Source organism: Triplophysa rosa, linkage group LG17 (genome assembly GCF_024868665.1).
Source record: "Triplophysa rosa linkage group LG17, Trosa_1v2, whole genome shotgun sequence".
Classification (NCBI taxonomy): domain Eukaryota; kingdom Metazoa; phylum Chordata; class Actinopteri; order Cypriniformes; family Nemacheilidae; genus Triplophysa; species Triplophysa rosa.
In genome coordinates this window covers 7,780,267-7,796,690 of record NC_079906.1, presented here as the reverse complement: position 1 = coordinate 7,796,690, position 16,424 = coordinate 7,780,267, and the positions used below count along the sequence as shown (strand labels likewise).

The following is a 16,424-nucleotide window of genomic DNA, read 5'->3' as shown; positions in this document are numbered from 1 at the left end:
GACTGTCGGAAGGGGAGAAATCGGCCCGAATATCTTTTGGCGTGGCCCCAGCATAACGTTACTTCAGAATCACAGCAATTCAATCAGAGTTTAACAGCACTGCAACTATGCTGTGAGATTTATTTACCTGTAACAGAATGTCTGTACACATGCGTAGTAGCGAAGCTCGATTAGCATTCCTGTTGTCTTCTTTTGACATCGTTTATCAGTTGTCTCGAGCGTATAACCGCCACGCGACAGCTTTTTCATATTGGGTTCCCTCCAGAAGTGAACCACCAATCAGAGAGGTGCGCCTTTCAAGGTAGAAAAACACTTCCTTTCCAAATCATTTTAATTCATGTTTTAGAGGATTTTTGTTTGTTTTAGGGCATAAATCCTTAAATTATAATTATAATACATTATTTTAAAGGTAAAAACAATTACTTATAGTGCCTTTTGCGCATGCGCATATACCACGCTGTAATGTATTTAATCGCAGGTGATTGGCTGATGTTTTGCTTTGGGGTATTCCTAACAGTGCTATAATTCTCTCTAACTTGACTGACAGCATATTATACTCTACATGTTGTATATTTTATAAAAAAAAATAAGACTGTTTCGAAAGGGCAGACATTGTTATCTCTATCCGTCCACTTATGATATTGAAAAATAAGCGAGCCTAACTGAAGAACACAAAAGCCCACCAAAAAAAAGAGCTTCTGAAACTTTTTCCTTAAACATAGAACATCCTGTCAGTATACATACATGCCTTAATTACATCCTACAGCTGTAATAGTTTCCATTTTTTTATGCAGGTTTTTTGCATTTGTTTACTAGACAATAGCTCAAAACACTTTCATTGGTTTAAGTAGCCTATACATTACACTTTATTGGGCATTGTGATGATGTGACTAATGTTTTTGTAGTAATGAGCACAGTTTTGGCACAGCATTAAATGTCTGTTAAGTAAACTTAATAAGAGAGATAAATCACCGTACTGGAATATTTCTAACTGAAAGTGAACACTGACCCCTAGTGACATGTCGGCTTAAATTAGCGTAAATAATGTGCACATATTTACTCATTCCACATTCGTTTTGAATTATTATTATACATTTATTTTTCTAATGAAACGAAACAAATAAAGTGAATACGTTTTGTTACCTTTTTTTCCACCATCTTACTTTTCTCATCAACATTTGCAAAGGTAACCTGCAGGGGGCGCTGCAAAGCAACTACAGGTGCATAATATTGCATATTTTGTCTCGGCATACAGTCTTTGGTGAGTTCAGGTTGATTAGGACACTTTTTGACATTGATATGAGTGTCAAAAGTGTCACAATCAACCTGAATTCACCCTAGTTTCATAAAACAAACAAACAGGCTAACAGTTCGTTTTGCACCAAGATGCAGCTAATGTACAAGCAACATACTTTTCAAACACCCAATATTCAAAATAAGTAATGTAAACATTTTACAAATAGCTGGTTTGGCTAATATGATGATTGACATAGCCTAATTTTAAACAAGAGATTACTGAGTCTGCCCTATAATGTGGGTGGTCCCACAAAATGTTGTATGTATATTTATAATATGACAATTAATAATCATATACAAGTTCATTATTAATTAAGTAAGTAACATATTTTAAAAGTTATGTTTGTGATTTATATTCCAAATTTATTTTATTTAAGCATTTCCTGGTAATAGTTTGAGTATGAGAATGATTAGAAAAAAATGTCTACAGAGCTTATAATGCAGGGCTCCTCTCCATCTCTTTAATTTTTTATTTTACACCAATGACACAATTTAATTTTTCAAATGACAAAAATTCAAATGATTACATGAAACCCTTTTGTTTTATATGTTACTCAAACTCGCCTTTCAAGCAGTGCTACAAAAAACTGCTCAACAATCAATTGTAAAACACACTGGAAATACTTAACTGTAGGCCTATTTTGACAAATTATATTCTTTTCCTGACAGCAGTGTGGTTACATATAAAGTGTTAAAGGGATAGTTCATCCAAAAATGAATATTCTGTCATGATTTAGAATTACTCACTCTCCGGTTGTTCCAGACCTGTATCATTTTCTTTGTTCTGATGAACACAGAGAAAGATATTTGGAAGAATGCTTGTAACCAAACAGTTCTTGGCCACCAGTGAGTACCATAGTAGGAAAAATGACAATGGTAGTCAGGGGTGAACTGGCCATCTGGCGTACCGGGCGTTTTCCCGGTGGGCCGCTAACGTATGGGGCTGTAACGGAGGCATTGGCCGCTTAGACGGACGTATTATAAATGCGAATGCACGCAACGCGAATGCAAAAGACACGTATGCATGCACCCCCAACCCCCCTGTCGACAGATTCGGTGGAGGGCTGATGCGGGCCTAAAAATGCCAGGGCCGATTTTTCGATCCTTTTTCGCAGTCCAGCCCTGATGGTAGTCAAAAGTGCCCCTGAACGGTTTACTGTCCTACATTCTTCAAAATACCTTCTTTTGTGTTCAACAGAACTACTATGGTAGTCAATTTTGGTTATAAGCATTCTTCCAAATACATTTCTCTGTGTTCATCAGAATAAAGACATTTTTACAGATTTGGAACAACTCGAAGGTGAGTAAATGATGATAGCATTTTTATTTTTGGGAGTTTTTATTTACTATCCCTTTAAAGCAGTTTGAGGATGATATAATGCAACAGAAAAATAAAATATTGTTCATCAAAAGCATTGCACAAGTCCAGACAGTGAATGCGAGATTGATTGTTTACTATGCGTGTTTTATGTTTAGTGCTGATTTTAAATGTGTGTAATGAATCGTTTCGATAACCTTTCTGATGCATTTACAAAAAGTATAATCCATAATAAATAAATTAAATGACTACATTTACATTTATGCATTTGGCAGAGGTTTTTATCCAAAGCGACTTACATTGCATACATTTGTTTCTAGGTATGTGTGCAATTCCCTGGGATCCAACCCACAACCTTCGCATTGTTAGCACCATGCTCTTACCACCGAGCTATAGGAAAGGACTATTTTATATTTCTTCAAAATGATATCGAGACAGACACATGAATGGTCAATAATGAACAAGGTCTATAAATTGTGTGTGACATTCTACCGAATCTCTGTTTGACCGGAGATCATTTATCTTTATCATTTTGGCCAAGTGAGGCTGCATTGCATAGGAATCTGTGCGTGCCGAGCTGAACTGCTCACACAAAGCTTTTAATGTGCACTCTAAGGGGACTCCCAGGGCTTGGACTGAAAAGCGCTGTCATGCATGACAGACACTATCCAACAAATAAATAGAGCAGAACAGTTGTAATCATTAATACAGAAAACAAATCAATGGCAATAAGCTTTTTATTTAAACATTAAGGCAGTGTTTGTTTTTTTCTGTTTGTTTAATTTTTACACTGCTATCCACAAAGCTTGCTGGTGGCCATGTTGAAATACAACAGTGTGAATATCAATCTTGCAGCAAATCACATAAATATGTACAGCCTTTAGGTTTATTTACACTCCTTGCTATAATACAGTGGGTCTTAATAAAAAAAGAAAAATGAAAGAACAGAATATGCACAAAATGGTTGTACAAAACAGATGCCACCAGAAAAACTACTGAACTTTCCCGTTCTTTAAGAGGTGCTACTATCAGCCATTGTTATATCAGCATTCAGCATTCTTCATTCACGTTTGATTCTAAATGAATAACTTCCTCAGCTAAGGAAAGTGCAACACTGTCCTCAGTCAAAGAGCATCTGCCTACAAATCAAACAAACAGTCAATATATAGGAAAGAAAGGGGGCGGGGCTCACTATACAAGAAAACACTGGATTAAGAGTGACTTTCACTAAATACAACACTGTCTGATGTGATATGTCTGAATCTCCAATCAGAGCATTCTGGGTTGTGAGTGACTGATTATTCTTTTAATGCTTCTATAATGTTCTGGTTAAAGCAACTTTTTACACATCCTGTATGAGAACAGAAGTTGAGTGTATTTAAGATTGAAGTGACTGAAACAAAGCCCCGTTTACAAAACCACACTAGGTAGTGCACTAAAACTGTCCTCGACCATCGATCCGGAAAAATACCCTAAAACCGGATAAAACCCACTTTTGAATATTCATCTTTTTTAATGATCTTCTCCAGAGTTCAAGTCCGGAGAACACAATGAACATTGCGATTAAAGATAACTTTTATAGTAAAACAAGTGTGACAAATAAAAATCAAACAATACAAGTTAAAACATTTCATATCTAACATGCATGCAAAACAATTAGTAATCCCATCGTAGAGGTGGGAGGAAAATCCGAGACTGCGTCTAGTGAAAACACAAATCTTCGACAGTTACCGTTCATTCTAAAATTCTCCTTCACCGCTCGTGTTTGTGACAAATTGTACAACCTTGGCATGACAAGGAGAAAACGAAACTGATATAAAAACAAAAAGTTGTGCGTAGTCACTTGGTAGTTTGAACTTCAGAAATCAAATACATGGCACTTAATACTAGAATTACTTTTAAAACTGTACAACGGGAGGGAATACGGTTTACACGAGGCGAGGTCACCTCTTTATTATCTCTTAAATAAGCGCACGAAAAAGCCAACCCTGTGAGTGTATTCACGCACCCAAACCTTTCTTCAACCGCACGGAACAGACCCAAAGCAGCTCTAAATGTAATATAAGAGAACTGGTCAGGCAGCATGGCTTTTTTCTCTTCAACCAACAGATGTGAGAAGGTTTGCTGGGACATTCAGAGAAGATGAAGAAAATCGGATAAAGCAGCTTCCTCTAAAATGCGTCCACTCGCTCAACACTCTTGTGATTGTCGCCAGAGAGCGGAACGCTTCACAAGGTAGGTGACCGGGAAACAAATAAACAAAATACTGTATAAGAAAATAAATGCTGTGTAAAAAGTTGCATTCTTTAAGTTGGCTGCCATTGAAAGACACCAACAAGAACCGCTTGCTCACTAAGTGCTTAACTCGTTACATAAAACATACAATCAAAATAAACCAAAACAACAAGGTTATTGTATATTAAAAAATCCAAAATAGTGATGAACTTGTAACAAATGTTTGCTTAACAAAACAGCTCCCATCAGCAGAGAAGAAACTGAAGTGCCTAAAAGATCTCCGAACAGAAAAAAACGACAGTAAAAAAGTATGATGTCATCAAGTTAACAGTATGCGTACCCTGTAAACCAATGATATGGCCTTTCATGTAAACTCTGCAAGATATAAGAACAGAACACGTTACGGGAGATGAAATGAAACATGAAGCAGCAAACCTGCATCTCTGAAGCCATTTCGTCATCTCACGCCTGACGTATGCTTCACATGCACTCATCAGTGTGCAACAGATGCCCCAATGACATCAAATCTCAACAATACACCAGTCAGATGCCAATGTTAAGAACAGAAACATAGGGCTGAGGTTTGTGCATGATGACCTAAATGGGTGTACATACATGTGTGCGGTTCTCATATCTGCAGAGGATTCATCCAGCCTTCGGAACAAGCCTCAAACACACTAGCACACTAGAACAAAAAGTTGCAGTTACAGTATAAGAGGGTGTGTCCTGAGCAGTCTAATGAGGAATGCTCCAAAATGCGTCAACACAACAGATGAGTCCATGAGTCAACTCTTATAAGGCCAGCAAGACGACACTAATAGAAGTATATTAAAAAATGACTAAAAAGTGATTCTTCCTACAAGTAGTCCAGGAGTGATGGCACACTTTAACACGTGTGCACATTCACAAACATGCACACGCACGGACACATCAACACACCAGCCGAGTAATGCACTAGCTGCGTGTGTGTGTGTGCTGGGGTAGGGCCAGCGCTGAACGAGTCTTCACCGACGGCCCTTGCTAGGGACCGATTTCTGGGAGTGTCTTTGCATGTGCATGCATGAATGTGTGTGTAGAGGTATCAGAGAGGGATGTCAATATGTATCCATGTGATTTTATGCTGCGTTAACCGTCCGAGCGGAGATGGATGCATGTTCCCGTAAGCGTGTGCGTCAGTATGGACATGAGTATACGTGTGTATGTTCGCGAACATCCCCGTTTACATGAACAGGTTTCTTCTGTTCATCAAGCAGCAAACGTTCAGTCACCCAAGTGTACGTGTAAGGTGTGCGTTCACTCGCTGTCTGACAGAGTCTCGTATTGAGAGCAGAGCAAAGGCTTGGGTTCTTCCTCCCAGGTGCGGGGCTGAGCCTGGCCCTGCGAGGGCGCTGATGCTCCCGACTGCGTGGGAGACGGAGAAGGTCCTGACATGATGCCGCTGGGGAGACGCATCTGCATGGTCAGGGGGTTACAGGGGAATGGAGTGGGACCTGCGCAGATAATCGAAAGCGATGATCAGCCAATCAGATGATCACTTGATATATAAATACATTTACATTAGTAATTGGTTTATAGGGATATGTACCTGTAGATGAGGGTCTGTCCTCCCAAACTCTGTTGGTGAGCGGGGTGTGATGGTTGCAGTCTCCCTCGGAGTGGACAGAGGACACGGAGGACGGTCTCTCACCTCCAGACAGCCCAGGTCCAGGTGACTTGGTCTTGCGGCCATTAGAACGCCCGTTTCCTTTGGATTTCCCTAAGAATGCACATACAGGACATTGTAAACAAACTGGTCCAGAAGCACATCCTGTTTCAGAATTCAAATGTTACAACAAAATTGCAAGTGAATCAAAATTCTAAACAAACCTCTTTAAGACGTAATTATATAAGTGAATTAAGAAAAATCTGAAACAGGAAGTGCTTCTGGACCACTGTTTACTTTTTGCAAAATGGTCTATAGACACTACATGTGACGTGTGGTGTCAAATAGTGATCAGTGGTTCATAGTGTGACATTCAATAACCTCAGCTGTGTTTTTACGGACCCCCTCTTTAACCATCGCTAAAAGGCACATTTTGAGATTTAAAGGGATAGTTCACCCAAAAGTGAAAGAAATTCTGTCATCGTTTACTCGCCCTCTTGTCATTTTAAACCTGTATGACTTTCTTATAAAAAAAGATATTTTGAACCAAACAACAGTGGTACCCGTTGACATGCATTGGTTTTGTGTCCATAAAAAAGAAGCGGATGTGAACCGCCGTTGATCATTTACCAACTTTCTTCAAAATATCTTCTTTTCTGTTCTGCAGAAGAAAGTCATACAGATTTGAAATACAGGGTAAACTATCACTTTATGGAGCGGACAGGTCTTTAGAATGTCACGTTGTGCTTACCAGGTCCACACATTCTCACAAGTTTAAAACGACACACATTCTGCGATAAAGGTAAGTGGTTTTATAAGGTTTTGTTTGGCGCACCTGGCAGGGAATAAGGGTCTTCAGATCGGCCATCAGCTGATCCAGCCGGCATGCCAGCAGCTGGCACGCCAACATTTATCGAGTTTAGGGAGCCTGAAGGCGAGCGATCGTCCATCTGTTCTTCTAAATTGCCCATCAGGGCTTTTCTGATGATGGCTTCTAAACCTATAGTATTACCGCCGGCCTCTGGTGGCGGGTGACTGCGCACGCTCACGGGACCTGAAAGAGATGGTGCTTGTTGTAAAACAACAGCTTTTTCTGACACACTGAGCAATGTAATAAGCTGGCAAATGTTTTCCAGACGGATGAAGCTGCTCACCTGCATTCAGATAGACAGGCATGTTGAAGATTTCTGTTCCAGGTTGACCCTGATCTATAAGTGAGACAGGAATAGGCAGATATGAAGACGAGACCTTTCAGAAACCAAACGATGTATGTTTAACAGTCAGATTTACTCCCACAAACTCACTGAATTCAGCCTCGGTGCCGACCACCATCTTTTTAATCATTTCCTTTTTGTTCTTGACGATGGCAGAGTTGCTCTCGGTCAGTTTGCTGAAGAAAGCTGGTGGTTGAGAACCGCTGGCAGGAGAACGAGACCCCATACTAACAAAGAAAAGTAGACGGAATGTGTAAACGAACTGACGGGTATACTTCCATTTGTGTGTGTACTGTATGTGTTTGTATGTTATACCCCTGTTCTGCTTGTTCATTGGGGTAGGCAGCGCTCGGTGTCTCGGGTTCTGATATGGCTCCTGGTGGTGAGACTGGTTCAATCCCATCCGCAGACATACTCACTGGAGGCGATTTACTCGGAGGAGGAGACCTGCAATACAAATGCATCAGTGCTGAATATAGAAACACAAAAATGGACATTTTTGCACAATTTAATACACAAGAACACATTGGCACGATGACAAAAAATCAAAACCACTTAATAGCACTCAAATTCTTACATTTACATTTATGCATTTGGCAGACACTTTTATCCAAAGCGACTTACATTGCACTATACTATACATTTGTTTCCAATTTCATGATCCATTTCAAACTCCAGTTGTTTGATACAGAAATACATCAAATCACTGAGGGTGTTGTCAGTCATTTTCAAGTGGTCAACATGCGTCTTTTTACCTGTCTCTCCCTCTGTCCCTCTCAGCAGCAGAGCCTTCTGGGGTGTAGCGGGAGTTGGCATTAGGCTCTGTGGGGGTCTGAGCCTGAGGGGCGCTCGGTGGCCGTGTGAGATCCAGCACAGGGGAACTGTGGTAGCCGAAGACAGGCTGTAGTGCGGACTGACCTCCAATCGGGCCTTGCTGCGACTCACGCGTGTAGTCTTTAGTGATCACCTCCTGAAGAGATGACACATTCATGGTGTATGCGTTTGTTTGTATACACATAGTGTCCATTCACCCAGTGCCAAATGGGACAACATTGGCTTTATTAGGAACTTTTATTTACATCATGACTAAAGAACCTTTTAAGCCTGTAAGTGATGTGTGCGTTAAATGCCCTGAAACATCTATCATGTCATCATATGATGATGTGTGCAATATCGCTTAATGCTAACAACAAACCACCAAAACAAAAATATTAAGACCAAAAGGCAATGTTTTTCAGTGGCCAAGAAAACTGACACTGATGGATGGACTTACGCTGATGTGCTGGGCGAGCGTGACCACCCTCTGCGATCCCTTAACAGCGGGTGAAGGTGACTGCTGACCAGGAGAAAGTCTGTCCTCGGATCCATACAGATGCTGTTCTAGTGCCTTCTGCTGAGCTGCTGGAGAGGGGCAACACACACACACAACACACACATCAGCACACACGCAGGTAGAGAGAGAGAGAGACAGACACAAGAGCTCTGTTGAGTGTTGTGCGGAGCACCGTGAGGGTAAGAGTACAGACAGGAGTGTAAGCAGTGCGGTCACATACAGGCTCTGTGAATACTCAATGACTCGCTCGCATGTGTTCAAGAGACGTTATGGAGGCTCTCTCTTCGGTTATAAATGTAAAGCAGAGCAGAAATGCGCACAACAGAAACAAAATGAAAAACAAGCAGAACATGTGTTTGAAATGAGCCGTGAGGGCAGGAGATATTATAATATTAATATTCATGTATAATAAAAATGAAGAAATGGTCATGACTGATATTCTCATCCTCAGTAACATTTTTAAAGGACTGTTTACGCACACAAATTTTTTTACATTAAGATGGATTTTACGCAAAAAAGAAACACATCTACCAATACCTTTCAAAAGGCTAACAGGTTAACAGATTCCTTTATTTTTTTTAGTTAAAAGTTAATATTATCTTGTCACGCTGTGTACACAACTTTTTCATGCTCATTACCAATAAAGATAGTTTTCTGCATTCTGCAAAACACGTTACATGTATAATTTTGTATTAAAATATACTTAATTTATGTTTTATTATGTATGATTAATGAAAACTTGCTTAGTCATCATGGCTTCTGGTTAACAAAAACCATGCTATGGGATTGACCGTTTTAAATGGTTATGGTAATGAGAATTTACCATCAATAAAATCAAAATTTTGTTTAACTGTCAGTAAAAGTTTTGAAATTAATGTTCTTAAACATGTCATACCTTTTTTTTATTAATAAAAAGGAAAATTGATAGGAGTGTTTTGAGAAAATTATGTTTGACAAGATTCCGCGTGAATCACCAATATTATGTTTGGACATGCACATGTTTGAAGAGCACTGATGGTCATAAAAAGTCTGAGGCAACCTATAACTACCCACATCTCTCTCTTCCTCTCTATCTACAACTCATCGCTTGCTTTTCATTCATTGAAAAGTAGTGCCTCCCTCCAAACAGGAAGTGAAACAGGCCAAGAGCATATGAAATGTTCCCCAAATGGCAAAAAAAAAGAAATAAAAGGAGGAACACAAGAGGCAAGCAGATAAGGAAGTGACGAAAGAACATCACCGTTGAATAAATGGGCTCTTAAAGTTCACCTCAGGATCTCTCTGGTCTAGAGAAGCTGCTCTCTAGAACATCAGTTTGGGCCGGTCTAAATGGTACGCCTGTGGCCATCACAGAGCAAAAGCTCAGATGTTTAATGATCTTAAAGATTTTTGGAATTGTGGAAGTTTGGACTGAAATGTGCAGAATCTCCCCTCCAAATGTTTAATATGGCAAGTTATTTAACAGGGAAGGAAAACCTTTGGTAATCTTTAAGCAATGCTTCAGATGCTATCAAAGATAAAAGCATAAGCTAGAAGCATATTAAAAAAGCAAATGAAATGAACCAAACCAAAATAATAATGCGCTTATGAAACTGGGTTGATTCTGATCAATGCCAACCACCACAAACGTGCACTAGGCCACAGACGTAGGGGGCGGGGTTGGGGCAGGAGAGATTCGGGAAGGGTGGAGGTATGGAAAGACGTTGGGTGGATTGGTAGAGAAAAGGAAGGGGAGGGAAGGTGGCATTAACGGCCCAAAGGTCCCAGAGCGTCTTACCATCACAGGCGCCGTTGGTCGCGAGCGCACCAGTCTCTGGCATCGCCGCATCACAAGAAATTTGATGCATGATTATCGCGTTTATGAAGTTGGCCGCTGTCATGGTGGTCTTACCGAGTGCTCGAAGCTCGTGTTCCTGTTTGGACATCACTTTGTTTTGAGTCTTTTCCCTACTTGACGCGCTGCTGACGCCGTCCCCGCCGCGGAACGGGATGGAGCTGCTGCCGCTGTTTTCGGGGGCCAGCAAAGGGTGCCCACGACTCAGAGGCAACCCGTGGTGGGCACCAGGGGCATGGCTGTATGGAGAGGGGTATGACCCGCCTGCGCCCGGGCTGGCCAGCTTGGGGTCAGACTTGGATGAGATGTCTTGATGTTTGGGCACACCTCCACGCCCGTGACTTTTGCCCCCATCTCTGGAGTCTTTAGCGCTCGGGTCCGAACTGGAGGGGTAACCATCGCCGGGTCTTTGGAGAAGCCCAAAGCTCTGGTAGCGAGCAGAACCTGGCGGCCTGAGGAAGGAGGTTACAATGAACAAATTAGAGCCATTTAGCATTTTATACGAAACAAGTTTATCTACTTTAAAGACTTTTGCCAAGCAGGACCAAAACAAGAATGATTTGATCCACACCACAGCTTATTCCGTGCACAAACTGTTCGTTTACACATCTCACTGATACATAAAGCTGAATAGCCAGATCAAGATGGTCTGATAGATAAAGTTCAGTCTCAATTGTAGCAAACAAAAGTTTAGTGTGCAACTCTGTACTTGCAACTTTACGAACAAGGGGAAAAGACTCACCGCAGCACAGAGGGGCTGTTGTGCTCAGAGTTGGGCAGACTCTTGGAACTGGTGTTGTGCAGGACGCTGGGTCTCTGCTGTGGGTTGTCCTGGGGCCGTGGGGAGAGCGGAGACGGCTGGTGACTGTAGGAATGGGACGGAGGACGAGAACTGCTGCTGCCTCCCGTCTGCTCTGGTGCTCCTGGACAAACACAGACACATTGCGAGTTTAGCAAGACAATGCTTAGAAGTAATTATTTTTAAAACAAAGCAGACAGAGTTGTAAAACGTGTTTCTAAAAACATTTAAAAATGTAAAATAATGCATTGAAATGACTTAACAGCAAAAAATGGGTATGGTCTCACCAGGTCTCCATATAGGTGCGTGCTCCACGTTCCCATGACTAAGAGATTTTTCCCGTTCTCTCTCTCTATCCTTCTCTCGCTCTCTCTCTCGCTCTCTCTCCCTGTCCCTCTCTCGCTCTCTGTCACGCTCACGATCCCTCTCTCGTTCTCTTTCACGCTCTCTCTCCCGCTCCCGTTCTCGTTCCCTCTCCGATGAAGCACCGCTTTGGATCTTGCTCATGTGAGACACTCCCACTGTTAGCAGAGAAACAAAGAGTTAGTAAACGGCTCATGAGTTAATAAACCACAATGACACAAGTGTCTGTTTTGAACCTGGTGAGATGGGAGACGTGTTGTACGCTCCGCTGGGGAAAGCTGTAGAGGTTCCTGGGATGTACGTGATACGATCCATGGGGGATGCAGAGGTTACTGCGCATAAAACAAATAAAACACTGGCGATCACTAATGGTAGTTGAACTTGAGTGGTGAGCATAACATCAGACATCCTAAGGATACAGTAACAGTTCATTCTGAAGGTCAGACACTGGTTTTATATTATAAAGAGCTTCAAATGTAGGAAAATAGATGTGGCCCCTTTAAGAACACCTCACCTCTGGGTGTGGGCGAGTAGGCCAGGTTAACAGACTGCTCTCGAGGTGTGAGGCCTCTGATCAGGTCGGGTCTCTGGGCGGCCATGGCAGCAGCAGCAGGCCACTGGTGCATGTGCTGAGAAGTGATGTAGTCTGTGAAGAGCGTCTGTCGGTTATCCAGGGCTGCCGTTTCGGGGAAAGTTCTGATCAGGTAGGGAGGGTAAGGGTGAGGGTGAGGGTAACCGGGGACAGGGGCCAGGTGACGTGGCAGATAGTACGCTGCAGCTGCTGTGAAGAAAAAAAGATTGTACGTTAGATTACAAAGCAGCAAAGACAAACTGTATGGCTGAATGGCACACGTGGGCAGTACCTGGATCTATAGGGATGCCCCTGGGCAGAGTGGCAGGGTCGAACGGCAGAGCAATCTGTCCGCGGCACATGTCTGTTCCCAGCCCCTGCAGGATCCTCTCGTAGGCGAGAGACGCGGTATGCTCACTCACAGCCAGAGGAGATTTAGTGGACCTCACCTCGCGTGGGGTGGGGGTGGTCTTTCTCTCCTGTTGCTGTGACTTACAGGAGCCTAAACACACAGAGAAACCTCATTAAACTCGGAATGTAGGTTTGAGCTACTCTGACTATTGGTCGGGTATGTTACCTTCATATGAACGCTGTGAGCTATCTCTGCCTGACAGAGGCGAGGCTCTGTGCGAAGGCGGGGGGTAGCCGCCTCTTTTGTGGTCCTCGTAGCCTACTGGACTGTGATGAGCTCTGCCGCTTTGCTCTCCACCCAGCGGCAGTGGGGAGGCACGGGACAGAGAGCTGGGTGCACTGACGACAGCGCTGGGCCTGGATTTGCTCCCCACGTCTTCGCATCGGGCCCTGTCCGAGCCTCTGTGCTCGGGTCTGAGCTCTAGATGAGGAGGCAGTCCTGAGTACGGCCGAGGGGAGCTGGCGATGATGGAGCGTACGTCATGGCGCTTGGATAAGCCGACAGGATCCTGTTTCAGAGGAGTGCCCTGTGGAAGCAGGATGGCATTCAGTTAGGAGGTTGTAACAGGACAGTGAACAAAATATTACAACGGTGTGATTTACATTCCAGACAATGCCATTAAGAGCAGTGACATGATTGTCTAAACATTTTATAAACGTGACATTATAATGTTTCGTGAATGTAACATTATGAATGTGACATTATAAAACTGTTGATGTGTATATATACCCCAAACCAAGATGGGACGTTTAAGAAAAAGTCTAAGAAAAAGTTTGTCAGAGTAATTAATTCAGAATGAAATGGTTATCGCATTTAGTTTGGAATAAGATATTAATTCACCATCAATGCTTGTGTTACAATATTACTTATGTGACAATGATACAACAAATGTATATTTATCATACAAATAAAAAAGGCAAATTTAGGGGTTACCTGGGTGATGGAGCCCTCTTTAGGGGGTATGACATGGATGGAGCGTCCCGGCTCTTTGACGGTAGTCACCATGTGCTCATGAGAACGGGATTTAAGAGGGTCGGGCCCGCGTGGTGACGGAGAACCCTCTCTCTTCATCTGTTTGACCTCCCGACGCAAATAATCGTCCCGTGGGATACCTGGAAGAGGAGAAAAGAAAAACGTTCCAGATAAACATCAGCCACACACCCGGTACATGTGGTCAGTCTAGACTGTGAGCTTTATGGCTGCAAAATCATTCTGACCTTGAGATATGGATCCACGGATGTGGTGGGGATGAGGACTTTCTCGCTCGTGAGGCATTGCCCGACTGATCAAGCCTGCAACAAAAAGGAACAAAATGTAAACCAAAAAACTATTTGAAATGTTAATGTTGTGTCCTTTTTAAATCTTTTTAAAATAAGTCTTGTTGAAATACAGACATGAGGTGGAACTCACCTTCAGCAGCAGACAGTGAGTCTCTAATGGACGGCACGCGAGAAATTCCCCCCTCCATCATTTCGTAGGACCTCTTCAGTCCGACCATGTCACGAGCCTCCTCTTTACAATTTTGACCCCCTACACAATCCACAAATGTAAAGGACAGTTAGAAAACTGTATGTTCCGTCTTCCTCTCATTTGAGGTCTCATTTTGTGCACTTACGGTCATAAGACAGGATGTGTCCACTGATGCCCTCGTAGACAACGTGTCCCTTAGAAGGCGTGTCCTCTCTGCCCCTCTCTCTGCTGGGACTATCCTCTGTGATCAGACGGGTTATTGTACCCTTATACAACACATCTGCAGGAGTGCCCTGAAAGAGACAACAGACTTTTTTGTTCACTGCACATGACCACAGCCATAATATAATAGATTTAAACATTTATAAAAATGTGTGCATATACAGCCATGGAAAACATTAAGAGACTATTCCAAATTTTCATTGAATCAGCATTTCTAGATGTATTGTGGCCATTCCAGACCAGTGTATGTTGAATTTCAACAAAATCAAACCTCGGAAATGACAAAGACATCCAACAGCAAGACACATAAATACTGTGATAAAAGGTTATCACTTATCACATAAAAAATATTTGAACTTTTCCCAAATGCATGTACAAATATTACTGTTGTACTGCTTAAAAGTGATTGTGAACTTGTTTTCTATGCAGTATATGAGGTCTGAAAAAAATACAGAGCATCTTTTATGTTATTTTGACCCGTTTCTCCAGTTTTTATTTTCTGCAAATAAATGTAAATAGAAATATTTGGGAGAGTGTTTAGTGATTGTTAGTAGTTCACAGAACAAAACAAAAATAATAATTTTACCTAAACACACTCATATAAACAGTAAACTCAGATTTACATTTCTACATTATATATAATCATTTATATACAGGAATTATGTTGTAACTACAAAATCTAAAATAAACGTTAACTGTTATTTTTATGATTGCATAATGGTTCTTTTCTGGAAATTCTGGTGCTGAGAGGGAACAGAGAGAACAGTTGGGGTGGGGGTTTGACTCATGCCATACAAAAAACTACTTCAGTTTGACAAATAAAAGCGCTGGTCATTTCGGTCCACAATGCACATCAAAGGAGGACAGGACTTCTTGGTTCAAAACCATTTATGGATAATAGGGAGAAAAAATGAACGTATTTATCTAGAGAAATTATTACTTTGTTTAAAAAGCCATCTCTGTTTGCCTTTGACCCTTGAACACACAAAACACAAAGCATCTTATCAAGCTCTATATGTCACCGCTGTTTCATAACTGTCATACATTTAGATTACAGCTGTGCACAATGAATTACAAGTGGAATCTGTGTGGGAGAAACAGTACACCAAAAATCTGTAATGATTTACTCTCCCTAATATCAGTCTGGCACATACGTCTTACATATATTCTTTCTTTCTCTTACAGGGTAAGTGACACTCAGCAGAAGAAAACGATGTACAAGAACTAACATGTAACCACGTTTTCCCTTCTTTGCCGAAGATGATAATGTATTTATAAATGCACTCTGTAGAGCAGTTTGTCCGTTTAGGGCTACTGTAGAAACAATATGGTGAATTCCATGTAAGGGGACCTGGTGTATGTAGATAGAAACATACACAAAAACTTTTTTTTAGAGGTGGCCAGGTAAGACCCAGTGATTTTATTAGGGTGACCAAAAAATCCTTACAGACAGAAATTCTTTAACTTCTACTGTAATTTACACCAATTCTTCATTACACATAGTTTGCTGGTCAAAAACATACACAAAGAACGTAAAGTAAACAATTTATTTGCAATGCTTTCATGTGCTAACATTATTTTAAAATAATTTGCTAGCTATCATTTGCAGTAAGTTAGCATTTTTTATAGAAAATAAACATTGCAGTACCCCAACTTAAACTTTTGTGAAAATGTAATTAATGAATGAAATCCAGTTAAACAAGACTGATTTTACT

The 16,424-nt window shown here is 41.5% G+C and overlaps 1 protein-coding gene across 6 annotated transcripts in view; it reads right to left on the bottom strand.

Moving 5' to 3' along the window:
* Positions 1-3,333: 3,333 nt before the first annotated feature.
* LOC130568521 (nuclear receptor corepressor 2-like) overlaps positions 3,334-16,424 on the bottom strand; it is a 100,637-nt gene continuing 87,546 nt past the window's right edge. For 4 of the 6 annotated variants that reach the window (XM_057357440.1, XM_057357443.1, XM_057357442.1 and 1 more), the window contains 19 exons: positions 14,633-14,780; positions 14,428-14,547; positions 14,235-14,309; positions 13,951-14,129; positions 13,183-13,543; positions 12,898-13,107; positions 12,549-12,815; positions 12,271-12,366; positions 11,959-12,192; positions 11,615-11,795; positions 10,816-11,324; positions 8,979-9,106; positions 8,461-8,675; positions 8,021-8,152; positions 7,796-7,932; positions 7,646-7,699; positions 7,327-7,545; positions 6,435-6,605; positions 3,334-6,339 (listed from right to left, as the gene is read on the bottom strand). In XM_057357440.1, coding sequence (XP_057213423.1) covers positions 6,143-6,339; positions 6,435-6,605; positions 7,327-7,545; positions 7,646-7,699; positions 7,796-7,932; positions 8,021-8,152; positions 8,461-8,675; positions 8,979-9,106; positions 10,816-11,324; positions 11,615-11,795; positions 11,959-12,192; positions 12,271-12,366; positions 12,549-12,815; positions 12,898-13,107; positions 13,183-13,543; positions 13,951-14,129; positions 14,235-14,309; positions 14,428-14,547; positions 14,633-14,780 — 3,633 coding nt within the window. In that variant the 3' untranslated portion in view covers positions 3,334-6,142. The remainder of the gene's footprint in view (positions 6,340-6,434; positions 6,606-7,326; positions 7,546-7,645; positions 7,700-7,795; positions 7,933-8,020; positions 8,153-8,460; positions 8,676-8,978; positions 9,107-10,815; positions 11,325-11,614; positions 11,796-11,958; positions 12,193-12,270; positions 12,367-12,548; positions 12,816-12,897; positions 13,108-13,182; positions 13,544-13,950; positions 14,130-14,234; positions 14,310-14,427; positions 14,548-14,632; positions 14,781-16,424) is intronic. The other 2 variants (XM_057357444.1, XM_057357446.1) reach the window with 2 other exon arrangements.